The sequence below is a fragment of the Accipiter gentilis genome, chromosome W (assembly GCF_929443795.1).
Source record: "Accipiter gentilis chromosome W, bAccGen1.1, whole genome shotgun sequence".
Classification (NCBI taxonomy): domain Eukaryota; kingdom Metazoa; phylum Chordata; class Aves; order Accipitriformes; family Accipitridae; genus Astur; species Astur gentilis.
Genome location: NC_064918.1, coordinates 18,485,325 through 18,511,756, shown reverse-complemented (window position 1 = coordinate 18,511,756; position 26,432 = coordinate 18,485,325). Strand labels below are relative to the sequence as shown.

The 26,432-nt window shown below is 38.4% G+C and overlaps 1 protein-coding gene and 1 pseudogene across 3 annotated transcripts; one reads left to right on the top strand and one right to left on the bottom strand.

The window, feature by feature from the left end:
• Window positions 1-877: 877 nt before the first annotated feature.
• LOC126035270 (recQ-mediated genome instability protein 1-like) lies at window positions 878-2,732 on the bottom strand (annotated as a pseudogene).
• A 3,052-nt stretch (window positions 2,733-5,784) lies between these two features.
• LOC126035310 (heterogeneous nuclear ribonucleoprotein K-like) lies at window positions 5,785-25,120 on the top strand. 3 transcript variants are annotated; one of them, XM_049793790.1, is made up of 16 exons: window positions 5,785-6,175; window positions 8,466-8,544; window positions 8,662-8,741; window positions 9,632-9,729; window positions 11,124-11,180; window positions 12,635-12,678; window positions 13,603-13,675; window positions 14,250-14,363; window positions 15,532-15,660; window positions 16,151-16,458; window positions 16,808-16,862; window positions 20,621-20,671; window positions 22,423-22,444; window positions 22,519-22,601; window positions 23,627-23,796; window positions 24,644-25,120. In XM_049793790.1, exons 3-16 carry the CDS (start codon window positions 8,693-8,695, stop codon window positions 24,672-24,674), a joined length of 1,284 nt encoding a protein of 427 aa, XP_049649747.1. In that variant the 5' UTR covers window positions 5,785-6,175; window positions 8,466-8,544; window positions 8,662-8,692; the 3' UTR covers window positions 24,675-25,120. The 3 variants fall into 3 exon arrangements, with proteins under 3 accessions (XP_049649747.1, XP_049649744.1, XP_049649745.1); XM_049793787.1 differs by having other exon boundaries at window positions 24,583-25,120; XM_049793788.1 differs by lacking the exon at window positions 8,466-8,544 and having other exon boundaries at window positions 5,785-6,158; window positions 24,583-25,120.
• Window positions 25,121-26,432: the final 1,312 nt, after the last annotated feature.

Below are 26,432 nucleotides of genomic sequence, written 5' to 3'. Positions count from 1 at the left end.
TTAAAATACATTCTAAAAGCAGAAATGAAAAAAAAATTCAAAATTAAGGCCAACGTAAGTATACATGTATAACATTTGGAACACAACAAGTATTTGACTACATTGTGAAAAGGTTAGACTAGTAAGCATTAAGAGCTAATGAATAGGGTTGGCTGTGGGTTCAAAACAATTTGTAATGATTAACATGCCAAAAAATATATTCCCTGTATGTTACAATTGTTCTTTTCTGTTAGTAAGTGATGTTAGAAACATTTGGAGGGGTTAATTTTGTTTTTTAAGTACATAGCTTTTAATCCCATTTATGTATACACTTTTTTCCTCACATGAATATTTAGAAGATAATCTTTCATTTCTTTACACTTTAGATTCTTGCACACTGAATACATATTTGAGTTTTCAAGTTGGCATTATTGGAAGTGACTGCATCTAAACAATGATTCTTTGTTTAAATATACTCAACTGCTTTACTTCAAGACAAGGCTGGTAGTGTCCTATAGCTACCTTTTAAAAATCAGGTAAATAATCATCCTTGAAAAAAGTGTAAGAATGAGCTGATTTGTTCTTTATTATCCATTTCCTGACAGTCTGCTACCCCAGATCACCAGTCAAGAAGATGGAGGATTTTGCAGAAGGAAAGTGATACACAAATATTTTAAATCGAGCCGAAGAAGTTCAAAAGTTTATTTCAATATTATCACCATAAGAAACAACCTGGTGAATTCCTACCTGCTAAGACATCTCCTCCTCTCATTTTTCCACTGTTGTTCCTGAGAGAGAAAAGGCATACCACTTAACTTTAAAATTTAATTTTCAACAGTCCTTCAGGGGAAATCTTGACTTAAACATTTTCTAATATATAATTACAAGTTTGTGCAGATTATTTATTCAAACAATTCTTCAATTGTTCTAGATGCCTTGCATCTGCATCCTGTAGAATTAATACAGTGGCTTTGGACTGAAAAAAGGATTAAACTCTATAGTCATCAAACAGAGATCTATCAGTCATCTTTGACATTTCTCTAAATGGATGTGAAATGGGATCTTTTTCAACATATTCATTTCAGGCACTGAAAATCCAATCAAACTTGTTAGAATATCATCAGCAAAATCTACTTCAAGATAAGCTGAACCATCAGAAATTTTTGTCTTTATACCCCTGGACCCATTGCTGCTTGTGAGATTTCCATTAAGAGTTACAATAAAACATCTAACTTTCAGACTTGGCTTTTTTTGCAAGGAGAACAGAAATATAGGTGAAAGGTAGAAAAACTAAATCAAGATCACGTGCCTCTACTGCTCTACAAGGAAAGGACTGCATAACATTCTCTGGCTGATCTGCTTTTGGATCAGTTTTTGAAAAACACATTGGTTCATTGTTAGCAGCTTGCTGTCAGAAGTGTGCTGGAATTCATGTCCGCTCTCAACTAGGTCTATATCATTCCACCTTTCTTTGGTAGTATTTTCCAAAGAGAAATCTGCAGAACTGCAAGTCTGATGTATAGCATTATGCTGTGAAAAGTTACTTGTACTGTTTTTATCTCCAGCAGATACTGTTCTTTCAGAAGTCTTTTGCTTGCTGGTAGCTTTTACAGGCTTCTCATTTATATAATCTTTTTCATAAGTGCCATTTAAAGATGAATCACATGAACTTCTAGACATATGTAGAAGCCTCTCAGTAATTAAATCTGTTTCTCTTCATGACCACTGACAGCACTTGTTCCAGTTCTCTTTGGATCTCTTCTTCCAGAAGAAAGTAATCTTCCAAAGGAAAGTAATTTTAAAAGCCATCAGCACTCCACAGGAGATGAAATTTGTTCATCTGAATGAGGCAAAGGATTTCCAAATTCTTGTTACAAAACATTTTCATAATGTGCAGTGAGCAAACCTGAGGCTGTGCTAAAATTGTCACTTCTACTGCAGTACCCGCTTTCTGAAGGTGTTGCATTATTTAAAGCAAATTCATGATTTTCATCAAGACTAGCTAAAAGATCTTCATTTGAAGGGCCTAGAGTTTGTCCTAATTCATCTACAGGCCTTAGAACAATTTGTTCATGATCAGTTTGTCCAACAGGATTAAGGTTCTCAGCTTCCCCAATTAATCTAGCAAGGACTTTTTCCCAATTATACTGCACTATAAGAACCTCCACTTCATCCAATTCACCAAGAATTTCATATTTTCTGGTTTAAGAAGGACTCCTCCAAAACAACATGCAATATTCCCCTATACAGTGTTTTTTGTTCCAGGAGGAAGATTACTATGGAGAACAGGGACTGGTTGATATACCATGCCCTGAATTTGATCTATACCCTCAGTTAGTTGCAGCATCAGCATTTGAGTACACTTTGCTTCCCAGGATTCTTGGGATGCTCAAGTGTTGGCTGTTACTTCTTCATTTACAGTATTTTCTCCTCTGAGATTCTGCAACTGTGAACATGCTGGTTGGCTAACATCAACCAGTGAATCAATCTGTATGGAGTAGAAGCCAGACAACTCTCTTTTGGGAGCATCTAAAATGCAATCAGGCAAAACGGGATATTCCAAATCTCTTAGATCTGGCAAGAAGCCATTGCTCAAGTATCTGTCTGTTAATCTTAGCTTGACTTAAGTTACTGCTGCTATTTTCTTCACAGATACAATTAATACAGGCTTCTAGCCATATCAAAGGAACTTCAACATGCCACAGAGATGAAAGACAAGTTTCCACTCTTGCTGCAATGTTAGATGCAGACATTTTCTTTTAAGATAAAAGAAAAAAAATGAATTCTCTAGAACAAAATCCAGAAAGATGTCAGAAGAATAAAAACAGCTAAAGTTATGACATTACTCACTTGCATTGTATAGAAATTTGCTCTCAATTCAAAGTTCAGCTATTCTAAGTATGACAATGTAGAAGCAATTACAATTAAAAACACTTCCACTGATGCTAAAAATAAACATGCAGTTCCAATAATTAAATAAGTAAGCTTCAACCAGCATAAACAGCCTATACAGTTTACTCATCACAAAGTATCAGGAAAGTACTGAGACTTCTACAAGCAACCCTTCTTTGGTGGCTTCATCTTTCCCTGTTGATTTAATTGGAAGTATACACCTGAAATCCTTTTGCTGTGGATGGAAAGAGAACATATAATAACTAGAAGAAGAAAGGTTCTCTTCCAACTGTTTTTTGTTTGTTTTATTCCTATCAGTGCTGCTGTTCATACCCAGTCTACTTTAAAAATTGACCCAAGAAGTTATTCTCCCATCTCATTAGCACTGTTAAGAACACAAGAAGCCCCATTTACAATACAAACAAGTTGGGATCTGTAAGTATTTGTACCACAGGGGTGATTTTTTTACACTTTAACACAATGAAAGCTTTGGAACTGACAACAGAAGGCTAGCCTGAAATATTAATGTTATCTAGAGACCCGGTCCAGGGTTTGGCTGCAATAGTACCAAGTTTTGGTGGTCATTGACTCAAGAACATCACTGGTTAATAAGCTCTAGCTTATCATAGATAATGAGATTGAGTGCATCCTCAGCAAGTTTGCCAATGACACCAAGCTGTGTGGTGTGGTCGACACGCTGGAGGGAAGAGATGCGATCCAGAGGGACCTTAACAGACTTGAGAGATGGGCCTGTGCAAACCTCATGAAGTTCAGCAAGGCCAAGTGCAAGATCCTGCACCTGGGTCGGGGCAATGAGTGGACTGAGAGCAGCCCTGTGGAGAAGGACTTGGAGGTGTTGGTTGATGAGAAGCTCAACATGACCCAGCAATGTGCACTTGCAGCCCAGAAAGCCAACCGTATCCTGGGCTGCATCAAAAGAAGTGTGACCAGCAGGTCAAGGGAGGTAATTCTCCCCCCCTCTACTCCGCTCTCGTGAGACCCCACCTGGAATACTGTGTTCAGCTCTGGGGTGCCCAACATAAGAAAGACCTGGACCTGTTGGAGCAAGTCCAGAGGAGGGCCATGAAGATGATCAGAGGGCTTGAGCACCTCTCCTATGAAGACAGGCTGAGTTGGGGTTGTTCAGCCTGGAGAAGAGAAAGCTCTGGGGAGACCTTATAGCAGCCTTCCAGTAGCTAAAGGGGGCCTACAAGAAAGCTGGAGAGGGACTTTTTACAAGGGTATGTAGTGATAGGACAAGGGTGTCCTGGTTTCAGCTGGGATAGAGTTAATAGTCTTCCTAGTAGCTGGTATAGTGCTATGTTTTGAGTGCAGTATGAGAAGAATGTTGATAACACACTGATGTTTTCAGTTGTTGCTAAGTAGTGTTTAGACTAAGTCAAGGATTTTTCAGCTTCTCATGCCCAGCCAACAAGAAGGCTGGAGGGACACAAGAAGTTGGGAGGGAACACAGGACACAGCCAGGGCAGCTGACCCAAAGTGGCCAACAGGGTATTCTATACCATGTGACATCATGCCTAGTATATAAACTGGGGGAGTGGGGGTAGGGGGGATCACTGCTTGGGGACTAACTGGGCATCGATCAGTGGGTGGTGAGCAATTGCATTGTGCATCACTTGTATATTCCAATCCTTTTATTATTACTATTGTCATTTTATTAGTATTATCATTATTAGTTTCTTCCTTTCTGTTCTATTAAACTGTTCTTGTCTCAACCCATGAGTTTTACTTCTTTTCCCAATTTTCTCCTCCATCCCACTGGGTTAAACCATGACAAAGGGGTAATGGCTTTAAACTGAAAGAGGGTAGATTTAGATTAGATGCAAGGAAAAAATTCTTCACTGGGAGGGTGGTGAGGCACTGGAACAGGTTGCCCAGAGAGACTGTGGATGCCCCATCCCTGGAAGCGTTCAAGGCCAGGTTGGATGGGGCTTTGAGCAACCTGGTCTAGTAGAAGGTGTCCCTGCCCATGGCAGGGGGGTTGGAACTAGATGATCTTTAAGGTCCCTTCCAACCAAAACCATTCTATGATTCTTGTTAGTTTTAGAAGTAGATATGCATGCTTAAGTTGTATAACTGCATTTGGAACCTGTTTATCCCCTTAAGGGGGATGGCCAAGGAGTTCAACCTCCCTACAGAATTACACCAAAGAAAAATTACTGTGATAATAGTTAAGAAACACAAGGCTTGTCTTCTGACATTATAACCTGCAGCTAGGAAAAAAATACCCTGCCTTAAAGTTCTCCCCAAAACTCCACCACTTAAAAGAAACTCTACAGTTACTTAAGGGAAGTAACCCATCCATTTACTCATCAACAGGTCTAATCCCATGTGCCTCTTGTAAGGTAAGGACCAGCATGTCATGCCATTTTCAATAAGTTTCTCATCTCAGCCATGCAGTTCTTAGGCCGCCTATCACCCGCTTGGCTCTGCTACCCTGTGCCAAGACCCCCAGGGGTGGCAAGGCCAGCTGCCACCCTGCATCCCTGCGGGCACCGATGAGCTGCAGTGAACAGTGATGGATGCCGAGTTGAGGTGACCTGTCCCACCACAGTCATATTAGGGACAGGACACGTACCTCCCTACTCCTCAAACAGGTTGACTAGAGCCCGAGCCCCTTTCCCTGCACCCTACCCTCAGCTGAGTCACCCCACACTTATCTGAGGCAAGGGTGGTGCCGAACGAACGGGCAGAACCAGCAGGGCAGCCTACCTCCCATCATCCAAGTTGCAGGTGGTAAGGAAGAGAATACACCTGCTCTCTGTACACAGCTCCCAAAAACCCCGCGCAACCCAACAGCCAATAGAAGGCGTGGAACCACGCACACCTTTAAGCATCGCAAGAATCTTGCTCCGCCTCCTCCGGTGCTAGGGGCAAGCACAAGGCGGAGTTTTTGCAGACGCCATTTTTCCCCCAAAACAATCTGAGGTCGCTCTCGCTCTCTTTTACCGCTTTCTATTATCTCCACTGTTGCTGCTGCTCTTCTTGTGGCTCCTGTCAGGCAGGTCAAACAAACAGCCTAGGCACACTGTGGCCGTGCAGGGTGGATCGCGCTCCTCTCCGCGATACCCAGGCCTGTCTCGCTGCGGTCCACACGCAGGGCGGGGCGAACTAGAGGCCATCCCTGCCCTGACGGGCAGCTGCCTTACCCAACAGGGCCACAGTGGGTCCCCACAGGAGGGAGGAGAGGAGGCGGCTGGGCCAGTTGCCTGGCGGTGCTGGTGGATGTGTATGGTGGTGGTGGGAGCTGCTTACCTTTCTCTCTCGTACGTGGTGGGTGCAGGTAAGCGGGGCTCGCAGCGCGTAGCTTATGAAGGGGGGTGGGCTAAGCCGGGCTTAGGGAAGTAGAGCTGTTGATCGCGCCCCTCTCGACGCTGCTGTGTGACACAGTAACGCGGGAGGCCAGAGTCGCTGCTGGGCCCCGGGATTTTCGTGGGCTTCCGCAGGGACAGCGCTCTTCCCCGCTGGCGGGGCGGCGGAATTGGGTAGGTCTGGGGACTGCTGCGTGGAGGAGGGGGGCGGGAGCGACTCCTCCTTAGCTAGCGTGGAGTGGCTTGGCGCAACCTCCGGGCCCAAGGGGCCCTATCTGTCCTGAGGGAAGGGCGAAAAGAGCGATCTGTGTCTCTGCCGGTAACCGTCGCGCCTCGGCGACCTTAGTGCGGGCACGGCGGCCCAACCGGTGTGGCTCCCGGAGTGGCGATGTGGTGGAGGCCGGCTGCACTAGCGGATGCGCGCTAAGGCCGGGGGAGCGGCCGCCGCCGCCTTCCTGCGCCTACACTGGGTAACTGTATGGGGCGAGTTTTTGGGAATTATGGCGGGCAGAGAGGAAGAGGAGGGAGGGTGTTCTCAGCTGCGGCCTGTACGGAAGCGGCTCTGCCAAACCGATTGGGGAGCGCTCTGCAGCAGGGTCTGCTTTTAGGGGCGATTGTGGCGATGGCGGACGTCTTGTGGCGATGGCGGACGTCTTGTGGCGGGGCCATTGCGCTCTGTCGGCCCCGCTTGAGCTCGGGTGAGGGCCGCCGAGTGTCTCCTTTGTGTCTCCCTGGGCAGAGTGGGGGAAATCTTGTGACCGCGTGGTGGTGGTTTTTCGGCTTCTGGCTCCGCCTAGCAATGGGTAGGCGCCATTACAGCGGCCGCCATCTCTGCTTGTCCACGCCACCGCGGAGGTGGGTCTTGGGGGTTATGTAACGCCGCCGCCTTCCCTCCCCCCCCCCCCCCCCCCCCCCCCAGCCCAGGGAGTGAAGCTGGGCTTCTGAGCGCTCTGCTGCGGGCGGGCTGCCTGCGGAAGCCGTGCGAGGGGTAAAGGTGAACGTCAGCCCGAGCAGATCGTGGCGCGGCTTGCACATGGGCTGCGGAAGGGGAAGGCGTCTGGGCGGGAAGGGCCGTTCGTCTCGGAGGGAGCGGGGTAGAGATGCGCCGGCATCTCCTAGCCCTCTACTTGTGTCCGTGGCCGCTTTATCCTTTCGATGTTTTTAAAAACATTGCGTTAGTCAATCCCGCGAACTCGATTTACACAACAGAGCACAGTAACTAATTGAGAGCATCTTGTCCCGAACGCTATGTTACATTTCGTCCCCTTGCAGCTCTAAAATTTTTGGGAGGGTCGTAATAGAGTCTGGAACAGAATAGAAGAGAGTCTAGAAGGGCTAGCCATTTGAACCTGGTGACATTTCTCTTCCCCACCCCCGCGCTCTAGCAACGTCTGTTTTGATACTTGGCTATTCTTTAAGCGGTGCTTTTCTATTAGCTCAAATTAGGGGCCTGGAAATACTAGCATGTGCTGGGAAGGCGGTCTCTTAGCTGCGGCTGTAAAAGAATGCATGCCTGCTTGCTGTTATCCTGCATAAACAGATGATTAAAAGGATGTTTTAAAAGGTTAAACGTACCTCGCTTTTTCTTCATGGATACGTGTCAACCGTTTGTTCAGACTATGGAAGTTGTTATCTGTACAAATGCATTTTTTAAGAGAATAAGGTGCAAAATTGTTCTGCCTGGACTTCTAATGTGTTTTACAAGTATTCTCACGTGGACTTAGTAAAAATAGATCTTGAAAGAGGTACCTGTTTCACAAAGTCAAAAAAGTTCAGCTGCTTTTGAGATTCTTCATGTATGTATGCAGAGGTTATACATAACTACAGCGTGGTATTTTTAACAGAATTTTTCTAGTGTGCCTGCTAGTAACTTGATAGAGAACTTATAAAATTAATGCTGGTGATTATAACTTTTTAGTCTAAATCGTTTAGAACTAAACAATAAGCAGATTGATACTTAGTGTCTCTTAAAAAGGAAATTCAAGATATGTAATATGCGAAAAATAGGAACTGGATAATTGTTCACTTTAAATATCAGTAAATGTGATTGCTTAAAACTAGCAAATGCTTGAAAACTTGTTTATCTGTGAGTTTACAAACTTTATTATTATTTCTCCTCTTAGTGATGTGTTTGGCCTTGTTATATTTTCTCATTTATAAAGAAAAGCTTTGCAGCAAAACCTCGGGTCAAACCCCCGGTTTTAGTTGTAGCAAGAATCAGACCTGTAAGCTAATAGAGCCTGATCTATGCTGTTTTCATAGGCTTCTGAAGCAGTAGGCTGTTGGGTTTTGATCCTGCCCAGAACACTTGAGTTTTGCTCTGCAAGCGTATATAAAACTGGTAAATTCTAAAAGCGGGCGTCTCTGTTTTTCCCTTTTTCCCTTTAGTACGATGTACAGTTTGCCTTTTTTTTCTCCCTGCAAAATAGATGTACTAGCTTTTTTTATTCTGCAATAGGTTTTATCTGCACACCTAAGAATAACAGGTAATGGAGACTGAACAACAGGAGGAGACCTTTACCAACACAGAGACAAATGGTAAATTTTTTAAAGGGCTATTTTATTTTATTGAGGGGGAGAACCTTTTTAAATCTCAGTGTTTCTAACTATTTTGGAATGCTTTAACTGTATCAAATGTTTGTATTGGCAGTATTTTTGCATTTAATCTTTTAATTTTTAGGTGTCCTGTATGGTTTTACATGGTTTTTGTATCATGAATATGTATTTTTTCTTTGGGAGTATTTTAGACATGGCATAAGTAACTAAAAGTTATAACTAAGGATTTGAAAATATTTGATAGCTAAATACTCAGTACTTGTCTGGACAGTGTGATAATGTAAAAATACTGTCAGGCATATACATTACTGTGTTTTATTTATTGCAGTTGTTCCTTTGAAGGAATGTATACACATGTGAAATATCTCTAAATATTAGCTAAACAAAAAACTTTTTCAACATAATTAGTGAAGAAGAGTTAGGGCATTAGCATTGAGTTGGTTCATGCCAGTTTTTCAAAGCTATTTGGAATACTGCTTTCCTATTGTTCCACCAGTATTTCAGTATTGGGCAAACTACTTCTGATCTTTTGGGCTTTAAGGTTTTCCCAGTCGTAAAAACAATACTAGGTAGGTGATGCAGCACTGCTTTAAACAACATGTTGTAAATTTTTCACTAAGCTTGCAAAATTCTCATTTCAACTGTAGTTCATAGAGTTGGAATGAGTCTTCAATAATTAATTGATATGTAGGCTGATGAAGTAAAAACCTGTTTCTGTGCTATAGATACTCAGGGTAGATGTCAGAAGTTAGCGTTGGGCTAATAGGAGGGAATGCTTCATTAGGAATACAGTGTATAAGCGTGGATATACAATTTTATCGTGACATAGTTAAATATGTGTTTGTGTTTTCCCCCTATGGACCTGTCTACAGGCAAACGTCCTGCAGAAGATATGGAAGAAGAACAGGCCTTCAAAAGATCTCGGAATACAGATGAGATGGTTGAATTACGCATCTTGCTTCAAAGCAAAGTATGCTTTTTCAGTATTGCTATGTTCCTGCTTATACCATTGCTTAAGACAGTGGTGACAAAGTGTATGTTGTGGTGTACATTTAGAAAGAACGTGTGCTTTATTTAAAATAAAATAACTTATTAGGAATATTTGTAAGTGTGCACGAATGATAGAAGTGTATTGCAATGGTATTATCTTCAATAAGTTTTTTCAAGGATGAGTCTTTAATGATCTATGGGACTTCTCTGATTTTAAAAAAAGTACTCATTGAAAAAATAAAGCAATAGAAATTATAAGCTACTTTTCTTATGTTTGAGTGGAATGTAATTGTTTCCGGGGAATGACTGTGTATTAGTCTTTAGAAAGCAAGCAGTTTAGAGAATGATCAGCTTATGATTGTAAATTAAATATGAGAGGCAAGATGAGGACTTCCTCAGGATTTTAGTAATTTTCCCAGATTTAGTAAATCTACATAGATCAACAGGAGGAAATATGGGAGTAATGTTTCAGGGACTGCAATTGCTTCATTGACTAGTATAAATTGTCACAGTAAAATTGCTATTTATGAATCTCCTTTAGTGTTTCCAGTCGTTACAGATGTTTGCACTGTCTGAAGTAACTCAGTCTTTTGTGTTGGGGTAGGGGAATGTTACCTTAACTCTGCGTGGCATTTCTGATGAATAGTCAAGTTAATTGGAGTGCTGCAAAATGTTTGTGGTGCTGTTAGCATCATGTATGAACTGCATAATAAAAGCAATAATTTTGCATGTAGTTCTTTAAATAGCCTGGTAAAACTGTAGTTTTACAATTGCTCCTCTTGAATATCTGAGTTTATTCCTGTTGATTTTAGCAACTAGAGATTAGCAATTGTTTATATTGGCTTTACATTCTTCAGACTGTACCTACCTCAGTGGTCAGTTGAGTTACATAGGTTTAAACCAAAAGTAGCATTTGAAATTATCAAATGTTTGGAGTGCAAAAGTGAAATTTGCAAACATATTTTAAAAAAAAAGTTATCAAATAAATTGGGAAAATCCTTGACCTATATAACATGCATGGAATTCCATAAGGTATTTTTTCAGTCATACTCTAACTATGATATGGTTTTAATGCAGGCAGAATTGCCTAGAAACTCAAACTCAAAACTGAAATAATATTATTGAGTATTTGTATCTCTTTCTAAAGTTCAGTGGTAAGAGCTGTTCTGACCTTTTTTTTTCCCCCATGGTAAAACCATGTCAGTTTATGTTTCGATTTAATTTGAACCTTTCAAAAGCAAAACAAGCCCCACCCCACCCCTAAATGCATCTCACAAGGTAATGCAGAAATAGATACATTGTTCTTAGTCTTCAGTTCAAAAATGTAGTCTGTGCTGTGTTAGCATAACATAACTTCTGAAAACTATTTTCCAGAATGCTGGAGCAGTGATTGGAAAAGGTGGCAAAAATATTAAGGCACTTCGTACAGATGTGAGTATATATGAGCTTGAATTAATTTAACACCGATTCTTTCAGAGCACTACATTGAAAATTTGATTGCATACATTTCTAGAAATTGAGAAATTAAAATCTAGACAACAGTAATCTAATTATAACCCATTTATAATGATTGTTAGAAGAGATAGCTTTAGTTTTTCAGTTTGTGTTGTAATTAAAACCCATCTTAAGTTATGTGGGAGGAGAGGTTTATATTAAACCTCTTTGCTTTCAAACAGGGTTCCTCTAAATTACACGCTTCAAATGAGTTAACGCCTTTAATGAGACATATTGGCAAAGCTTAAAACCCTTAACTGTACCATTTCCCATATGTGCGAATCAATTATAGTACTGTTGAAAACTATTGCAGGTGGCTGGCTTAACCCAGTGATAGAGGAATTCTTTAACTTCCTTAAAAAAACAACATAATGGTCCATCTGTTCTTACTTTAACAGCTTGGACATAAAGCACAAAACCATTCATGTTAAGGTTGCATGATTTAAATACAGGTATAGAACAGTAAAGAAACATTTTATTCTATTACTTGGAAGCATTTTTAAATGGTCATGACTTGTTTACCTATTCATATTTTATAGTGGGTTGACTCTTGTGATAAGACACATGATCAGCATAAATATTATGTATTTAAAAAACTTGGCAATGCTTCTTAAATTCCATTTGTTTACGCTCCTGTACTTAGCATCAGCTACAATTTCAGCATTTTTTTCAAGCGAGACTGTTCAACACAATATTTGCTAATATATTATTACAGAATCAGTTTCATCTAAGTTCACAAACTATAGCAACTAGAATTGAGGGTTAAGCTGAAATGGTCAGGAATCATACACTCACTAACTTTGGCAGCTAGTGGTTTTGTTTGTTTGTTTTAAGTAAATAAATACATCACCTAAGTCCAGATAATTTAATTGGTCTGGAATACTAACTTTCCCAACTTGCCCAAGGTTTCAGTAATATGGATCTCAACAGTTTTTGTGTCTACATTCATGAGCCAGCCTGCTACTGAAACATCATTATGTTAAAAGTAAAAAGTAGTTTAGTCAGATAAAGTAACTCCTTAAGATCCATACTGTTAAACCACAGTCAATGTAGCAATCCATTATTGTGTTAGTCTTCGGAACAACTTAAGCTTGCTTCGTTAACTAAGAGTAATGAGTATAGTTTGTATTAAATTAAAATTTATTGCTTTTCCCCCTTTTCCCTCTCCTTGTTTTTTTGGCCATATATCTCCGTTACCCATGTACTGGATCGACTTGCCCCTGCGTTGCCCACCATGACGTTGGCCTATCCGCCCCTGAACGCCCATGTGAAAACCCTGGTTGGCTATGCCCAAAAATGTGCTCGTTGCCAAACGGGTACCATACTTGACAACTTCCGATTGAATACCCATGCCCAATGCCAACATCCACGAACGCCAATGACCAATGCAGTACAATGCAAGTGTTTCAGTCCCAGACAGCAGTGGCCCCGAGCGGTATGTCCCAACAGTTTATGCCTCACTGCCTGATTAGAAAGAGAAATGTATTTACCTGCCTTTATATAATTAAATAGTATCCCCTTATAGACCGTGTATTGTTTTTTTAAAAGTTTTCTGTCTTATTTTCCCCATTAAGTCTTTCTGTCACTGAACTTTTACGTGAGTTGGCCACCCAAACAATCCACTAATTTTATTTCAATGGAAGGAGCACCGCTTCAAGTGTTGCATATTCACTGCATTATAAATCAAATTGTTTCAAGTCTCTTGCTTTGTCTTTGTGGCCCACCTTGCTCCCCCCAACATTTTCTGTTCATAATTATTTCTGATGAAATACTAACTCTAGTTCACTTTCCTTCACTTCTCATTTGTGTTACGCTTTTGTTTGTGGGGGTTTTGGGGGTGGGTTTTTTGTTTGTTTTGTTTTGGTTTTTCCTTGTATTTATATTCCTTTTTTGCAGAGCCCATTAGTAATCCAATTTCTAACTGGTCTCTCAACCTTACTCCAGATATAATGTTAACCACTTGCATATCTCCACTTTTTCTAGAAGAAGGTGTACCAGTTTTACCAATGTAATGGCGAGGGTATACCAAATTAGTGGTGGTGGGGAATGTGAATATTCACTTATACTTTCAGTTCTGCGTCGATTTCTTGCCCACTTAATCTGAGCCCTTTGAAAAGCTCTTGCTTGCTCTTGCTCTCTCTGCAAGACATACCTAGTCTTAAATTCATCATGCATATATATTGGGCATAAACAAAGATGCATGTGTTGTAAATCCAGTGAACAGGTTTACTTTACATGGGGAATATTAATTTTAAGTTCTTCTATGTAGTCAGTTTTGTTAGAATTTTGTGTATGGTTATGAATACTAAACTTCTACTTTTCCACCTTCTCAATATTTTCTGACGCTGGCCTCTAACAGCATCTTGAGTATAAGTGCAGATACAGAGACAATTGGAGAAATCTTGAAGAAGATTATCCCTACCTTAGAAGAGGTATGTCTCTTAGGTTTGTTACTTCTTCAGAGGTATAAATTTAGATTTTAAGATATTTCTAAATGATTGTGTGCTATTTTTAATATGTTAAATTAGAAAATAAAACCCAGCCTTTTTTGAAAGGAGGCCTATAGCTCTCAAACTACATGTTGGCATTTTTTTTTTTGTAGAGGACAGAGACAATCTCTTCTTAGAAAATTAATATTTGGAACAGCCTCCTCCCCTTCAAAACACCCGTCTCCTGACTTGTTTAGTCCCCAGTTTGAAGTAGCTGTATTGTAATTTCCATCCTGCCTTGGCTTTGTAAGCAAGTGTGTTGCACTGTTTGATATCTTAAAATTTTATACAATAATAATAAAAGAAATAAGGAAAAGTAATTTGACATCCTCATGTTGAGGCAAAGTACTTAAATAGGTGTGATTCTATTGTAGCAAATACAGCATTACAGTTCAGCAAATTAATTCATACCATGGTGTTTGGAGAAAAACCTTAACAAAAAAAATTAGTATTTTGCTTTTTAAATTATTTTTTCCCCTGACTAATATTTTATTCTTTCCTTGTATGCATCTTACAGTATCAACACTACAAAGGTAGCGACTTTGACTGTGAATTAAGACTTCTAATTCACCAAAGTCTAGCAGGAGGAATTATTGGTGTCAAGGGTGCTAAAATCAAAGAACTCAGAGAGGTACTGTTTCCTATTTTCAGATTCTGCTTTTATTCTATAAACAAATTAGGGGTTTTGTGTTTATAAACAGTGAGTGTAAGCATCATCTGTGCAATAATTCCTTCAGAACATATTTCATACATGATTTCTGTGTTCTGAGATCAATCTGAGTTACTTATTACAACTTTCTTGCAAAAAGTCAGAAATAAAGTGGCTGTTGGTGATAGAGCCTAGGACTTATAAAGCTTTTAAGCATATTAGCAGTAGAATAATCTTTATAAAAAAGGATACTTTTTAAAATTAAAATGCCATTCATCACTCCTTCTGGAATGAACTGCTGAATAGACTATATTGGTGGTGTTGGAGATGAAAAATGGTTTAGCCTGGATGTGTCTCCATAAACTCTAACAATAATTTAATAGATGTTTGAATATTGCTATAAAAAGGTACTATGGGGTGGGGGTTTGGGTGGGTTTTGGGTCTTTGTTGTGGGTTTTGTTTTTTGTTGGGGTGGTGGTGGTTGGGGTTTTCTGTTTGGTTTTGGGGTGGGTGGTTTGGTTTTCTTTAAGTTCTGCTTCCTTGAAGACCACAGTTTCCTTTGTGAAGGACTGTTCCTTGTGAAGGAATGAGGTTTTGTTCTAGAAAGCTAGTGGTCTATGAATCTAGAGTGTTGTTTTCTCTCCTTTCCTGGCATTGTGTCAAAGGCAATTCCAGGTCCGTTTAGGCATAAGCTACTATTTGCGTGAACTGAAGAAGGCAAAATGACTAGACATAATCCTGGCAACATTGCTGTCTTGCATCCAAAGCATGTTTTTATGACATATGAAGGTTTATATAACCTGTAAGCTTACAATGGATATGTGGTCCTTTTGCTAATATTTGATTAAATGATTGTGTAGGTGAGCCATAATTGAAAGATTTTAAAAATTGAACTTTTTTCCTTTTCACTAGCATTTCATACAAACTGATGTCATTGCAGGTCTTAAAAATATATCCTAAGATTAAATTTGTTGCAAGAACTCAGAAGCAAGCATTCACTTAAAATGACTGGAAGTTTAATGGTCTGGCTTGATTGTTTCTTTAAAAATGTTTTAGTGTGTGTCTTACCCATGTTGTTTTCAATAAGTTTATAAAATTGTTTAAAATACTTCTATTTGAAGATTTTGGTTTTGTTTTTTTTCTTCAACAGAACACTCAGACCACCATTAAGCTCTTCCAAGAGTGTTGTCCTCATTCCACTGATAGAGTGGTGCTTATTGGTGGAAAACCTGATAGAGTTGTGGAATGTATCAAGATTATCTTGGATCTTATCTCTGAGGTAATGTCTTAAACTTATTATTCTTTCATTGGTATTCATGAAAGTCGGGATGATTTGGATGGAAAATTATATATTTCTATTTTGAATTCAGTGCTTCTTACTTCTCCAGTAACAAAATAAGTATTGGACTGTTAACACCCTTTGAAATTATTCCTGTTTTCTAGAATTGGGGTGTACCTTATTGGAGAGGGAAGCCATTTTTGGTGCCAATGGACTGTTAGTCATGCTTTACGCATCATTAAAATAAGAAATTTTAAATTGGGGAGGAAGTGAGACAAATGTACGTGCCACCCATCAGTACCAGGAAGCATATCACCATCCCTGCCTTTCTTATCAGCATTGTGAAATCAATAATGTATTCAGAATGTATAAATTCATATTTATACATTTAATATAGTAATTTAATGAAATACAATAATTGTAACAGTCAGTGCTAACCAGGGGGGAGGGGTGGTGGTGTGTTTGTGTTTTTTTTGTGTGTGTGTCTTAGTCTCCAATTAAAGGACGGGCCCAGCCTTATGATCCCAATTTCTATGATGAAACATATGACTATGGTGGCTTCACAATGATGTTTGATGATAGAAGGGGACGTCCAGTAGGCTTTCCAATGCGTGGAAGAGGAGGCTTTGATCGAATGCCTCCTGGTCGTGGTGGACGACCTATTCCTCCATCAAGAAGAGATTATGATGATATGAGCCCTCGCAGAGGACCTCCACCACCTCCGCCAGGTCGTGGTGGCAGAGGTGGCAGCAGAGCTCGTAATCTTCCTCTTCCTCCTCCACCACCTCCTCGTGGCGGGTAAGCTGTTGCATTAAACGCATTGTACAAAACTCAAGTTGAGTAAAAATTGCTGAATTGTGCTCATGTTTCCAGGACTTGTTTTACACTCCATGTTGGTAGTGATTATGCAGGATTGAGTGTGCATTGCACCAAAGAATTTTGAAAACTGTTTGAATTTAATTATTTCTGCAATGTAGCAGTCTATCAGGACTACTGTCAGTAGTTCTGTAACTTTATTTTATGTTATTCAGAACTTGGCTAAAGCATTCAGAAATTCATTGTTGTGTGCAAATCATGAAAACTTTAATTAGAATATATAAACTAGTTTATAACATGAGTCATGTGCTGCTGCTTTTTCTCATTTTAGAGATCTTATGTCTTATGACCGAAGGGGTAGACCTGGAGACCGTTATGATGGAATGGTAGGAGTTAACATTCATATTGTTTTGTTTAGTAAATACAGTTAGCACACTGAATATCTGAGGAAACTATTCTTGAATACATACATTTAAGTGTGGGGCATGTGTGCTTCTGATGAACTTTGATATCACTAAAATGTTTTGGCCATACAAATGGTCCCCCCAAGAAGACAACTGTTTGGGGTGCAAAGGGTATTTGGGATGTGATCTGCTGTGTGGTTTTGGTTTGTGGGGTTTGTTTTTTTTTTGGTTGGTTGGTTGTTTTCCCTACCTGCCATCAACAATGGAATAGAAAGTTGGTAGAGCACAGTCCCTGCAGGTTTTATTACACAGACCTTCTTTTAGACCTTCTAACAGGATGGCAGAAATAGGAATTGGGAGGCTTTTCAGATCAAGACAGCATGTCAGAACAATGTTTTCCAAAAGATGTTAGCAGAATTTAAGAGAATGTGAATAATATCTATAAAGAGCTCTAGTTGGTCTGGCAGATGATTGCTTTTTCAAATCAATTCTTGTCTTTATGCCTATTTCTATGTCTGCAAACAAATTCTACTGTAATTCCAAATGTTTTGGAGCCAGGGCCACTGATAAGTTGAATTTTAAATGAAATTAGGTACATTCAACCATGTTGGGGGGTGGGGAGAATTAAAAAAGGCTTAAAGATACTCTTCCATGTTGTACTCTGAAATGTGACTTCCTGATAGTCATTTACTGTTGTATCCTCTTTCCTGGGAAGAGAAATCATAGGCATCTGGGAGGTAAATCTCTGGTTAACAGTCTTTTTTTTCTCCTCTGGTTCTGTTTGGCACATTCCTTAAGATGACAGGTTAGATTTTTTTTATTATTATTATTTTTATTTTAAGTGAATGGAAGAGAGAAGTGGAGAGGAGCTATGAAATGGGCTACCTAAATGAGATTTATGCATTGCCTCCTTCTGGAAGGAAGAGGCAATTACTTCCAGTAATACATACTGGAAGCACATATTACAAGAATATCAAAATCGGGGCACTAGAAGCCTAGCAGAAATATTGAAAGGAAAGACTTGCACTTAAAATTACCAAAAACAAACAAACAAAACCCTACCCCCCAAAAAAACCCAACACCAAAACCACCAAGTTGTCTATGCTACTCTGGATCTTAAGAAACTAGAAGAATCATGAACTATACCTCTTAAGATCCCTTATTTGTATTCTTATGTTTTCAAAGCTCAGTTTTTGTGTTTTCATATTTGCAGCTGGTAAAACCAGTGTTAGGGCATATAAACAGAGTAGCCTGCCCTTCCTTGGGTATCTGGTTAAGTGCAGTCTTCAGCTTGGGCAATAGTGTGTTCTAGTTCTGTTCCATTTAGAATAGAAAATCTATTTGAACTCTAGCCTGATCAGGTTGACCTTGGCTTTCTTGACATGAGTTTCTACAAATAACTGGGAGTCATCTCTACTCATTTTCCATGTTCTGAAAAGCAATTTTACTTCCTCTTCACAGTGGAGCTACTCATGGCTTTGGCTGCTTTACGCACAAGTTTCATAGCCTGCCTACAATGAGGACTGCTTTCTGACACAGATTGTATTTAATTTCTAGTTTTAACTAGCCATAATCCCAGTACCCTTAATTGTATAAGTGGATGAGAAGTCTTTCCATGGATTGCGAGGCTGAAGCTGGAAGTTTCGTGCCAGAAATATGTCTTCTCGAGTTACTATGCATTTCATATAGAAACCATTCTCTAGCAAAACATTTAAACTTAGAGTAAAGCAACATTGTTGTGGTTTATGAAGTAATGCATGGGAAAGGCTACTTTCAGAGAGCAGGAATAAATAAATTAAAAGGCAAGAATAGATTTTCTTTTCCAACCAACATCTTGGAGATGTTGAATCTTCAGAAATCCTCATTTTCTGCCAGTTCTCTTCTCTGCTAAAGGCAGAAAAATTCAGTAGTTCAAGACTTGTAAGATGGTGCACCAAGACTGGATGGTGAAACTTGAATTTTCTGAGATGCGACAGTACTGACAGCCTTGTAAATTCTAAGATGGGAGGAAAACATAATTTGGATTTTTATATATATATATATAATATCTCTATTCTGAGGCATTTTACTGAAAGACATACATGCATTGTTTCTCTTAATACAGAGGTATATATTTTAGGCTGTAACTACTCCAAATCAAATGTCTATGGACCGTAACGGCTATTTTGATAGCTGAGAAAACATGAATGCATTTCCACTATTTCTTTTTTAACACCCCCATCTCCATGGGTGCTTTAGATATACAAATGCACAAAAACATACCGGGGGGGGGGAAATAAGGTGGAGAAGTACATATAAAGCCATTTAATTCCCCCCCCTTTTTTTAATGGTCAATTCCTAATGCTTTCGAAGTATTTTTAAATTGGCGTTAATTGAGAACTAAATCAGAATGTCTGTTTAAAAGTAGAGTGTATGTTCAGACATCTAATCTGGTTTTGCTCATTCAAATGATTCCTACTTCTTGATATTTCTTAACATGTGTATGTGTGTATATACACATCTGTATAAGCACTTCAATAAAGGTGCATACACTAAAAAATGTTAAAAGTACTTCATGTTTAAGAGATTTGACATTAAGGAGCATGTAAAAAAAAAATCAGTGAAGGAAAGATGTGTCAAACATCTATAGTTCCTAAAATAAATTAACAAAATTTCAGTCTTCTGGGCCAATCCCTTAAAAATAAGGGAAAGTTACAATAAGGAATTTGCCACCAGTTAGGATTGCATGTATATTCTTTCATTAGATGTAAAAGTCAATAAATTCTTATTAATACTATGTGCTTTGTCTTATCCAGTCAGTGTTTCATTTGGTTTTGATTTCATTTCCATTGGTTACTAGTAGTAGCTAGCACAAATGAGTCTGTAGAGAAGAAAATTGTTATATGTCTTAAGTTATCCTACACCTAGTATTTTGGGAACTGTTTTTAAATGAGCATTTATATTTTAATGTGCTATTCATGTTGTGTTGCATGTTTTAACCCAGCAAAGGCCTTTCCTTAAATAGTAATTTAAAGTGGATTCTACAAGTTATATTTTTATAATTGTTTATTGATTATTTTTTCCCCCAACTTTTGTTGTAGAATTCTGAAGGAAAGAAATGCTATATACCACATCTAAAAAAAAAAAAAAAAAAAAAAAAAGTAATTGGATTTCCAATATAATTAGGCAGTAGTAGATTGTTAGTTTAGCTATTGGCTATATGAGGTATATGGAAATGAATTAATAAAATATGAGAAGCCATGTCCTTCCTGTTTGACCTGCTGTTGACATAGATATATCAATGACAGTTACTTTTTTTATTAAATGCCTTTTCTGGGTTTTTTTAATGCATGAGATAAATAGAAGGTTTTGGTATCAGAGAGTAACATCTTTTAGTATGTAGTACAGCTTCAGTACTCAAAGGTGTTTTAAAAAAAACCAAACAAACTGTTCAAGCTTTGCTCTCCCCTTAGCTGTCTGACATTCTTTGTAAGAGGAAAATATGTTTGCACCACAGAAACAAGGAAGAAAGAAGTGTGACCAGTTACAGTTCCCTGCAGTGAAAGTAAAAGGGAGTAAATCTTGTAACTGGTCTATATCATGTACTTTTGAGTCTTTTGTAGTAGTTTAAGTAGTGCAGAAAAATGTTTCTCTATATTGGTATGTATGTATTTGCTTGCCAAGTTACCTGTAAGCCTCTGTTACATAGACTTAATTTGGATTCGTTTCCTCTTTTTCTCCTATTATGTTGTACCCGGAAGATGATGCAGTGTCACGTGGATGCCTGTGATGACATGCAGCCACCAGAGTTGGTGAGTGTGCTCGTGCTTTTATTTGACTGGTTTAATAGTTGATTTTTGAGAAAAATAATTTGAATTGGCTAAGTAATAACTGGAATTTCTTGAGCTTAAATGTAGTCAGTGGCAGCTTGCACCTATTGAAAAATCCCTAAAGCTGTCCTAACTCCGGTTATTGGCAGTTTGTCCTGAACAGTGAACCCTATACAGGCAGTTAATGTTCCACAATGGAAGTATGCAGCAGCACAGCTGAGAAGCTTTTCTGTTGTATTGCCTCTTTTGTACCCTGTTTTAGTGTTGTAACTTTCACTGTAACTCTTGCTTTTTAACACCCTGTAGGTGCATCTATTTAGGAATATGTTTTATGTTAACTTCATCATGTTGTGTTTTCTCCTGTTTCAAACAAGGAATGTTAAAAATAATTCTTTACTTACAGTTGTGGATAAGCTATTATGCTTTACCTATCCATATATTTGAAAGTATTCAATTTTATTTATGTTTATCAAACTTCTTACTCTTAGGGGGGGTTCAGGAAGGAAAGTTCAAAGGATGTCAGCAAGTGTTTATGCTGTCTAGAAGATGACAAAGTACTGCCAGATATTAAATTTTAGTTCCTAGCTTACATAAATACTGCAGTTATAATTACTCATCTGCTGTCAAATTCATTTGCTGTCTTGTAGTCTGGGGAGGAGAAGCAGTAGAAAGGGTCAAGAAAGGGATTGTTCATTAAAACAAGTTAGCCCAAAAAAGGGATTCCTTGTGCAAAATATCAGCAGAAATAGGTGGAAGAGCATGTGTGTGGAATATGCAGCTCTGAACAGCCTCTGAATTAAGTTCTAAGCAGTGTCCTTCATTCTTTTGTATTTTGCACTCCACTACAAGCTCTATTATGTTGTATTATGGTCTGTATTGCTAAGCAATGTGATTACACAATGCAGGTTGCTTAGAAACAGATGATCAGCTGAACAATTTTTTTCTGAATAGCTTCCATTTTGATGTGGCTCCAAAAAGCTAGCAGGTAAATAGTTTTTTGGAAAAAGTTGTTGCATTACAACTTCTGCAAACAAGTAATTCACACAAATTCCTGTATTTCTGTATTTCAGTGATGTAAGTTGAATTCTAGAGAAGCATGCACATGTATTTTCTGTTTCTACAGGAAGATATTAAAATGGGTGTTTGTGCATTTAGAAAGCATTAGATCAAATTAAGCACTTGATATCAAGTACCAGTCTACAAATCCTGAAAATAAAAGTAGTCAGGAGCGCTGCATTGCAGTGATTTGGATTTGGTATATGGTAGTTTTAGCAGAACAGCAGTAATTAGTGTTGTGATTGTCCCTTCTAAGATACAAAGGACTGTAGCATAGTCTGAATGGAGAGACCAATTATAAAGTTGTTATTAGAGTTGACTTGGTTTTTCCTTAAGATATAGATGGAGTAGGAGGGTTGACAGTTACCAGGTAAACATCTTGTCTGAGTTTGGGACTTTAATTTCTCCTGAGCTGTATAGGTAGTAGTAATAAGGCTGAACTCTGTTCTTTTGATTTGAATGTTAGGTTCTCATGAGATATTCCACACACCCCTTCCCCCCCTTTGTTCCTGGTCTGCCCTCTTCCCCAGTTTGCCTTTAATGACACTTAAAGTTGTGGATTAGGATTTTTGCATAAAATAACATCAAAGTTAACAGTATGATACTTGACATGAAAACATGTTAATAAATCATGGCTATTTGCTATTTAAGGGTTTTCTTTCTCTTTTTCTCTATAGTTTGAGGGTGGCTCTGGATATGGTAAGTTTTTATAGAGAACTTTGACATGCACTTCATCTAGTCAGTAAGAGGCTCGATGCATACATTTAAATCAGACTATTCTTACACAGGGGGCCGTGGTTCATATGGGGATCTTGGTGGACCCATCATCACAACACAAGTAACGATTCCCAAAGATGTAAGTGAAGCTGACTTGCTTTCCACTTGTGTTTAAATAAACAGAAAGTCACAGCCTTTTCTCGGACTAAGTAAATCGAAAGTATTTGGGATGCTTGACAACTACTTTTAATATAAAGCAAGTGTTTCTAAATCACTGAAAGTTTACTCTTAAGGATGTTTGTTTTGTCTTGATGTGGTTTAACCCCAGCCAGCAACTAAGCACCATGCAGCTGCTCACTCACTTCCCCCCCACCCAGTGGGATGGGGGAGAAAATCGGGTACAGAAGTAAAACTCATGGGTTGAGATAAGAACGGTTTAACAGAATATAAAAAGAAACTAATAATGATGATGATAACTAATAAAATGACAACAGTAGTAATAAAAGGATTGGAATGTACAAATTATGCACAGTGCAATTGCTCACCACCTGCCAATTGATGCCCAGTTAGTCCCTGAGCGGTGATCCCCCACCCCTACTTCCCCAGTTCCTATACTAGATGTGACATCACATGGTATGGAATACCCTGTTGGCCAGTTTGGGTCAGGTGCCCTGGCTGTGTCCTGTGCCAACTTCTTGTGCCCCTCCAGCTTTCTTGCTGGCTGGGCATGAGAAGCTGAAAAATCCTTGACTTGAGACTGAACGTTACTTAGCAACAACTGAAAACATCTGTGTTATCAACATTCTTCTCATACTGAACTCAAAACATAGCACTGTACCAGCTACTAGGAAGACAGTTAACTCTATCCCAGCTGAAACCAGACATGTCTTCACTTCAGAGATGCACTGAACTATTTTTTTAATTGTTAATATTCAATAATAGAGATGGTCTACAGAATGTGTTTTTACAAACAAGCATCTGGTTCTTCCAAATTTATCCCACCTGAGTTTCTATAATAAACATTACAGAGGATGTTTTGAGGCTGTAAAAGAGTAAGCTTCCATTGTAATTCTTAAAACTAAATTGATGGAAGCTACTTGAACAGTACTGTGTTTTTGCAGAGAAAGTTTTATCAAGAAATGAATGCTTTATTTTCTCCCCTAGTTGGCAGGATCTATTATTGGAAAGGGAGGCCAGAGAATCAAACAAATACGTCATGAGTCAGGAGCTTCAATCAAAATTGATGAACCTCTAGAAGGCTCAGAAGATCGAATAATAACTATTACGGGAACACAGGACCAGATACAAAATGCTCAGTATTTACTGCAGAACAGGCAAGTTGAAGCTTAATGCTGTCCTTACTGTCAATTTTAAACTGACTTTCCTACTACTACATTCTAAAGCTCTTCTCTGCAATATAATTTTTAGAAGGCAGGATTTAAGTAACTATTGAACCTAACTTTTCCAGTGGTAGTTCTGCCTCTATTCTCTTCTTTTCTCTGTTCTAACTAAAATGAAGATTCCCTCAAAACTAATCTTGATGGAAGACACCTTAACCAAGCAGTCCTCTCATTCCTCTGGTGAAAATTGCTGCAAAAAAAACTACTTGTAATAAATTACATAGAACCTGTAGAAAATAGAGAAGATTTCAGTGGACGTTGGTCTAGTTCTGTGTGGAAGACTAGTGATTTTGTTGTTTTTAGATAACTTAACTGACAACAAATCACAGTCTGCCATATGGCACAGACCATGCCTCTACAGGACAAGTTGAAATCAATTGGTGCTGTTATGCAGCATTTCACACCTTGCTGTCATTACTTTCTCTTCTGCCAAATATTAACAGTTTTGGACTTAGTTTGCTTAGTTTTGCTTTAATAATGCGTTGGCTATCATAGCATTTCTTAATGTTTAACTTGAATGTTTGGCTTTAGATTACTAATATTTAAATGTGCTTAAAATAATTATATGCCTATAATTATTAGCCATTAATCTTTTAAAATTATTTACTTTTAAATGTATTGGGAATTTGTAGTTTAATCTTTAAGAATGCCATTGTGAATATTGATGCAAGATGTATGGTCAATCATTCTAATACATGCTTTTTTCTTTTTCTTTTATAGTGTGAAGCAGTATGCAGATGTTGAAGGATTCTAATGCAAGATTATTTTTTCTTTTTTATAGTGTGAAGCAGTATTCTGGAAAGTTTTTCTAAGACTAGTGAAGAACTGAAGGAGTCCTGCACCCATTTTTTTTTTTTTTTTTTTTTAATCTGCTTCGGTTTAAAAAGCCAACATTCCTCTGCTTCATAGGTGTTCTGCATTTGAGGCTAGTAGAATCTGCTGTTCACCAGATGTAACGTTTTAGTTGATTACAAATATTTGGGGGAGGGAAAGGCCGCACAAGACTAACACTGAAATTTTGAAACAGCAGCAGAGAGTGGATTTTATTTTTGTTCATTGTTGGTGGTAAATTGTAATGGTTTTTCTGTAACTATTGTGAACACCCTGCTTTATGTACATTGTAATTTTTTTTTTTTTTTGAAGGGGGGAGAAGACTGGTCATCCACATGTCCCTGGCGTCCTTTGAGAGCAGTGTGCAGAATGTAATGCTCTTTTCTAAGATATATTTTATGATTTTTAAATAAATTCAGTGAATCTATTATTTGTGGTCATTTTTTTATATACATAAAGTAATATCTAAAATGGATACACCCTTTTTCCCCCCACAAGAAAATGCGTAAATGAAAGTTGCTGTTAAGCTTGCTCTTTTGCTTCTTTGATATAGATGGAGTTATGTGTTTTTGGCAAATTAAAGAAACAGTGTGAAAACAGTGGCTCAGCTTTGCTGTTTGGGGGGGGAAAAACCCCACAAAAATATTAATGCAAATATTGTGTGAAATTTGACCTTTTTTGCAAGTTTTTGGCCCTCTTTGCAGTACACCTGTATATATAGGTGACTATATAAAAAAATATTTTAAAAGTTTGATGCCACTGAGTTAAGTGGGTTAAATACACCTGTTTCTAGACAGCTTGCTTAATGCAAATAACAATGTTTAAAATAGCAGTTGGTGTATCATTAATGAATGAATTATAGTTTTCAGAGCTTTCATTTGTGTCAGGTAAAACTTTTATGAATTGACAAATTGGCAGTATCTAACTTGATTTTCATTATATACAGAACTGAAACTTGTTTGGTTTCCCCATTGTTTGTTGAATTCCAGAAGAAATATTTGTGAGAAATTAAAAAAGATAAAGTCCCTCTGGATATTTCATGTAATACCTTGGCATTTGTATTTATAGTTTACAAGTTTTAATTTCACTTCCTAAATAAAAAACAATTTAAAAAATGCAAAAGAACTTTGTAAATCTGAATGTGATTGATCCAGAGTAAGTGGATTCTTTTACTTTGGGGGGGGGGGTGTGGGTGTGTCCTAGAACATTTTACTTTTCTCGTCTTCTTGAACCATATGGGGTAATTCCTGTCATAAGGAGCTACACTTACAATGTAATGGGAAAGGGCAAGGAGGTAAGAGGTGACCTCCTTAGAGCTATAATCAATCCTTAGAAAACACCCAAAACCTGCTTTTGTCTAGGACAATGGGTATGGCAGTTTTTCCAGTGAATAAACATGCATGTAGAATTGGTGCTTCCTTGGGAAAGGCTGAAGGTAAGTTATATGGATAAATCGACCTAGAAAAAGGTGTCAGACAAAACATGGGTGCAGGATTTTTTTTTTCTATGCACTTCTACATTGTGTATGTGCAGGTGGCTTGTGGGGTTGTGTTTTTAAAATATTTTAGGGGGGAGTAAAGCTGCACAAGTGTCAATACACTAGAGAATAATGCGGTTTGTTTTTTCTCTTTAATGATCTGCATCTTTTAAGAAGCTAACCTAGTCTTAGAATTTGAGCACTGCTCTAGATTTAGTAGGGTTTTCTTTAAGGTTTCCTTAAAACCAACCATGTATGATTT